This window comes from Orycteropus afer, unplaced genomic scaffold (assembly GCF_000298275.1).
Source record: "Orycteropus afer afer isolate SDZICR_OR568_19922 unplaced genomic scaffold, OryAfe1.0 scaffold00083, whole genome shotgun sequence".
Lineage (NCBI taxonomy): Eukaryota > Metazoa > Chordata > Mammalia > Tubulidentata > Orycteropodidae > Orycteropus > Orycteropus afer.
In genome coordinates this window covers 7852390-7858648 of record NW_006921670.1, presented here as the reverse complement: position 1 = coordinate 7858648, position 6259 = coordinate 7852390, and the positions used below count along the sequence as shown (strand labels likewise).

Below are 6259 nucleotides of genomic sequence, written 5' to 3'. Positions count from 1 at the left end.
GGAGACCAGCTACTGTCTCCTCTAGCAGGCCTTTCCTGAGGTTCCTGAAGAAGGGCCAGAACCAGTGAGGTCCTAGTGGGTCTCTGTGGGTTGGGATCAGGGTGGCCCTGTGCCCTGGCCGTGTGGGTACCCTTTTCAACTGGGAAGCATGGTTGGAAGCCAAGATCTTCACAGTGGTGGGCTTGTTGGTGCCAGCTGGGTGGAGGGATGCCTTTGCAGAGATGGTCCTTGGTCTGAAATGCTTTGCAGAGACAGTCTTCTGTCTGAAGCACTTCACCTCGTTCTTGCCTCCCAGGGGCCTTGGGAGAAGGAAGGAGGGAGGCTCACGCAGTCATGATGGAAAGAACATGGGTTCTGGAGGCAGATGGGCCCAAGGTCCAGCCATGCCACTAACTCTGATTAAGTTGCTCTGTAAATGGAGAGGATGGCAGTCAACCCCAGAGGTGGCATCTAACAGGACAGCATGAATGGGACAAGCCCTGTGGGCTTCTTGACATCCCCCTGCGGTGGGGTCAGGAGGTCCAGGCTGTGCCCCTGAGAAGCTTTTAGTCCCTGGAGATGCGGACTTATAAACAGAAGCGTTTTAACGCGGCTTCACAGCGGCTTTGTGCCGTGTTTGGAATGTCAGGAGGAGGGCACCTCCCCCTGAGGGAAGCAGAGTGGCTTCGTGGCAGTGATGGCAGAGGATCAAGGCAGTGGGGAAGCGAATGCTCCAGTGGCTGCCAGAGCAGACTGCAAGCTGGGGGCTGTAGTGGTGGAGGTGCAGCGGCCGAGTCCTCCGTTCCGTCCTGCTGCCCGGATGCCCTTCACACTCTGTTCTTCCCATGTGCCCCGGGCCAGCTCTCAGCCTTCCCACAGCTTTATGGTTATCCAGTTGTCTGTGGTGTCCTGACGCACTTTGCACCTTTCTCTCCTAGAGTAGGAGGGCGGGGATTCTTGGGGTGTCTGTATCCCAGCCTCCTGTTTGCAGGCCTGCACCCACCGTGCTCTTCTTGGTGATTGGATTGCCTGGCCCGTGGCCTGGGCCTTTGGAGGGCCCAGTACTGGACGTGTGCACAGGGTCATCTGGCCTTGGCTTCATTGGAATCTGGACCTTCAACGCTGATCAGAACCCTTTCCTCTGGGTTGTGAGGAGCATTCAGTAGCAGCCTCTGTCTCAGCTGGTAGCCTGTTACTTTTCTTCCTTGGCCTTATTGTGATGAGCCAGAGAGAACAACTGGCTCCATCTTGACACGCTGATACCCCCATAAAGTTGTTTTTCCTTAAGCTATAGGTCTAGACCACCTCATCCTGTTTCAACTGAAAAGCTGCAGGCCTAGACCACTCCATCCGTTCTAGAAGAACGTGGTGACCCTATGCCAGCCAGAGAGACAGACCACACTGCCAGGTGTTTTCTATAGGTGTTGCCTATAGACTTGCTGGAGCAGGTATAATGCCTTTTCAGCTTCTGTAAAAGTCTGCTTGCAAAGGCTGAGTCCTAGTTCAAGCCCTCAAAGCAGATGAGGCCCAACCACAATGCTAAGGAGTTTCTCTACAGGTATTATTTGCTGGATTAGGTTTAAGGTTGCTTTCTGCTTCTGTAAAAGATTGCTTGCAAAGAATAGAAAAGAGATACTCAATATTACACCCCACCCGCTTGTGGGTTTTGTCTTTATAAACCCTGTGAAGCTGCTCTTGTGGGTCAAGAGTCCCTTCTGGTGTGAGCCACCTCTAGACCCCAGAATTAAAGGACTTAAAGCTTGATTCGGTCTCAGAGTGCTTGGCGACTCCGTATAGTCCATCTCGCTTTTAATATATAATGTTATCAGCAGGTGTGAGGGAGTTTAAAACATTTTTAAAAAGCCAGCCAGTGGGGGTACCCTCACCTGCCTATTGGTCTTGGGGATAGGTCTGTGTTACAGAGTTTGTATTGTTCCCTCCATTGAGTACCAGGGCCCCTCAGTGGAGCCAGGGTTCCTGGGGTCACCACAAAGCATAGGTCCCTGACTTTTGCAGGTGAGAAGAGACAGCTGAATGAGTGGGGATTGTGGGACAGTCCAGGGGAGGTGGATGTTATCTGCCACACACAGCTACTTCCTCCTTCCTCATTATGCTTACTGGCCTCCCTGAATACCCCATTCCTTTTGGGCTTGCTTTCCCTAGCACCTGCATTTCCCACAGTGTCTTTAAATGAGAAAATAGAGCAGGGATGGGCAAGCAACCCTCCCACCGCACTGCAAACACACTGCACATCAAACTTAATCTGATTAGTCTACAGATGACCCTTCCCATCCCATCTTCCACCCAGTGCTTTACTGAACCCACTGGAAGGTATTTAAATCCTAAAGAAATTTGCTATTCCTCAAGCAGAAACGTTGTCCTGTGCCTCACTGCCTTGGGTGTGCTCTGGCATGCTGGAGAGAGCAGGTGCTTTTCCTTTAGTTGGAGGATAATAAGATAGAAGCCCAGACCTTTATTTCACTGGTACCAGGCAGAGCCACCTTTGGGTGTACTCCTCTAACTCTGGCTTTGTCTTAGGGTGGGTTCTTTAGAGAAGCAAAACCAATAAAGCTTATATATATATATAAATAGGAGCTCTGGTAGCATAGTGGCTAAGACACTTGATTGCTAACCAGAAGGCTGGCAGTTCAAACCCACCAGCCACTCCTTGGAAGGAAGATGGGGCAATCTAATTCCGTAGTGATAGTGCCTCGGAAACCCAAGGAGGGGTCGCTATGAGTCGGGTCCAACTCGACGGCACGTAACAACAACAACAACATATATATAAATACATACAGAGAGATTTATCTGAAGGAGATGGCTCATGCAGTTGTAGAAGTTGACAAGTCCCAAGTCCGTAGGTCTGACATCAGGCTGGAGGCTTCTGACCCACACAGCTGAAGGAGCTGATGAGTCCAGCATTGGTAGGCAGCATCACAGACTGCTGGCTTTAGAGGCTGACAAATCCCAGACCAGCAAATAAAATGGCAGGTTGTTGGCTCCCAGAATGCAAAGGCACCAGTCCCAAGATTGGCAGGCAGTAGGGCAGGCCACTGGTTCAAGTTCAGATGATGATGAGCCAGATGAAGAATCTCAAGCAAAAAGCCCAGAGGGCTGTGCCAGAGCTTTTCTGTATATATTGGAAGCAGGCCACACCCTGAAGGAAACTCCCTTTCAGCTGATTGACTGTTCAATAGCAGATCTCATCATGGAGGTGATTACATTGTATCAGATCTCACTGTGGGGGATGAGTACATCATGACTACTAAACCACTTAAAATCGTGGTTCAGCCAAGTTGACACACAACCTTATGTTGTAGGAAGGTGAGGCAGTAGGAGGATCCCAGTGACTTGCCCAGTATGAGGGATACCTCCTGGAGGCCTAGGCAGTGTGATGTGGGAAAGAGCCTAGGAACTTGCTGATTCAGTAGAAGAGTTCAGCTTCTAACACTAGGTCAGAGTCTCAGTGTTGACAGTTCTCCAAAATTACCTGTAGAATTAAAAATGCAGGTGCCTAGCCACCCCCCCGCCCCGACATTGGATCCAGTAGATCTGGGGTGGGATCTGATACTAACCCAGGACTCAACACCACTTAGAGGCACTAGGCCCTGAGAATGGCATGATTCCTTCTTCTGCCTTCCCAGCCATTAGCCCACAGCAGGGAAGGGAAACAAGGAAACCAGCAGGTGTAATTACAGGCGCAAAGGAGGATTGCCCTGGAGAATCAGGGAGGGTTTTCCAAAGAGGACACAGTGCTGGAGAATACGGTACCCCAGGCAGGGTGCCTGCCCCAGGGTGGATGCTCGAGGGGTAGGTAAGATTGAAGCAGGAGAAGAAGCCAGCAGACCCCAGGAAGGGCCTCTGGGATTGTACTTGGAAGAGTTTCTGCTCTCACACCACTGAAGGGTAACCCAAGTAACTTGGGAAAAAGAAATTGGGTCCTGTTCATGCCTTTGATTTCATTCGTTTCTGGTTTTAATAGTTCCTGAATTTGATATTTTGTTGTTGCAGAGTGACTTTTCTACCAAGTCTTTATGTCTTCAGTCTGTTAATCCTCTGACTTAACCAGACCTCCATGGTGGCTTTCTTGGTCTTGGCATCTGCCTGCATTAGAGGAGGCTAGCAGGGGCAGCCAGGCACCTTTGTTCATAACCACTCACACTCTCTCAGCTTGTTTTTCCATAATAATCCCACTTCACAGGATGCTGAAAGTATTGAGAGAATGTCTGTGAAGAGCTTTGGAAACTGTAACATTGCTCTTCAGATGTAGGAGACTATGGTATTTTGGGGACAAGCTTATTTTATCTGACTAGCATTGTCTGAAATTATCGTCAGTAGTGGTGTCTCAAAACTCCTGCTCTAAGAAGTGAAAAGTCGTAACTAGTGAGAGAAATCTCCATCTTTCTTGCCTAGTTTTCTTAAAATGCAAAATAAAAAAGCCACAAAACTAGGGACAAAGACTTTATGTTATAGAGGCTTACTTGTTGCTTGCTAGGAGCAGCTTTCTAGTTTTTCCCAGGACCTTTTCTTTCTCAGTGTTAGCATGGCTCTGCTTCCACAGGTTGCCATAGATATCCAGATCCATTTAATATTGTAGTTTTTGTTTGCAGGCTCAATGTCAGACCAGGAATTGGAGGTGTCCGGTCTCGTGTTGGAATCCAGCAGAGCCTTCCCAGCCAGCCACCACGCACAGCCACCTTCCAGCAGAGGTTTGATGCCCGTCAGAAGATCGGCCTTTCAGATGCCCGGCTTAAGCTGGGAGTCAAGGATGCCCGGGAGAAGCTTTTGCAGAAAGATGCCCGGTTTCGGATCAAAGGGAAAGTACAGGATGCGAGAGAGATGCTGAACTCCCGCAAGCAGCAAAGCACAATGCCCCAGAAGCCGCGCCAGGTAGCCGATGCCCGAGAGAAGATCAGCTTGAAGCGTAATTCCCCTGCTGCCTTCATGAACCCAGCCGTCAGCACAGTGACCCCTGTTCTGAAGCTCACCAAAACCATCCAGGTCAGTTACGATTCTGGCACAAATTTTCAGACAGCTCGTGATAAGGATAGATGTCGGCAGTATTTGGGCAAAAACGACAATTCTGAGTGTTAGGCTAGCACTTTGCTACTCGCAAAGGCCTTTTATGTATATAGTATCCAACCTTTCAGCTAGTACTTGAGCAGTTAACCATTGGTGCCACCTAGGGGCTCCTCTGGGTCTCAGAGATACACTAAACATCGTGCCCAAAGTTACACAGCTGCCAGTGGGAGGAGGGCGGGAGGGAGCTCAGTCCAATCTAGCTCCTAGTCCAGTGCCCCATCCCCCCGACCACAGCCGCTGCCCCAGAAGAAAGCACATCTACCGCAGCCACTGTAGCAGGAGCAGCAGCTGCACTGAATCCTCCATATGCCTTCTCACAGTCTCTGGGATGAAGGTTTCCTTTCATTTTCTGCTTTGAGGGGTGAGACACTCTGTAATGCCTTTTACCAGACTAAAATGGGGTGCCCACCATCTTTGAGTGTTCTCCTCATAGAGAAGGTATGTGCACCCTGTGGGATAAATTATGACCACTGGTGTTTCTAGGTTCCCCAGCAGAAGACCGTGGTACCGCTTCATGCCCATCCTGCTGGAATGAGGATCAACGTTGTCAATAACCACCAGGCCAAACAGGTAGGGTGTGTGTGTGTATGTGTGTGTGTGTGTGTACACAGACACATGTTCGGTGCGGTGTGCTAGATGGATAGAACCTGGCCCAAGGTTCCCAGTGAAGTATTAGAGGAGGGCTTACGTTTGACTGTTTACAGTTGATGAATTTTAAGAAACCTCTTAATGGGTAAGGAAGGGCAGCGAGAGGCATAAAAGCACATTAAAAGTCTTAAATCTTTTTGTGTATCTGATACAGAAAATTTGCAAAACAGATTAAGGAGAAGTTCCTCCTGCTCTTGCTGTCCAAAGCCAATCACTGTTGGAATTTTGCCATAAGTCGCTCCTGTTTTTCAAGGGCCATCATTCATCGAATGCATAGCTGTGATTGTATTCTTACCCAGTTATGTCAATTTTTTCACATTATAGCTCAAACATTTTTCTGTGATGTTTCACATTTACTGTAAATAACATTTTAATAACTGTATAATTCATTGCGCTGATGTTCCACTGTTTATTTAAACAATTTTCCTCTCATTTTCTCTGTTAGAAATCCTTGTGCCATGAAAGTCTTCATTGATAAGTCTCTCTCTAGATTTTGGGTTTCTTTCAATAGACTGGATTCCCCGGGGTGGACTGACTTTTTTTTTTTTTT

General features: G+C 48.7%; 1 protein-coding gene across 1 annotated transcript in view; it reads left to right on the top strand.

Moving 5' to 3' along the window:
• The window catches only part of POLDIP3 (DNA polymerase delta interacting protein 3), an 81010-nt gene that overhangs the window by 39943 nt on the left and 34808 nt on the right, over positions 1 to 6259 (top strand). Inside the window, exons 2-3 of the mRNA XM_007941726.2 lie at positions 4590 to 4980; positions 5545 to 5631. Coding sequence (XP_007939917.1) covers positions 4590 to 4980; positions 5545 to 5631 — 478 coding nt within the window. The remainder of the gene's footprint in view (positions 1 to 4589; positions 4981 to 5544; positions 5632 to 6259) is intronic.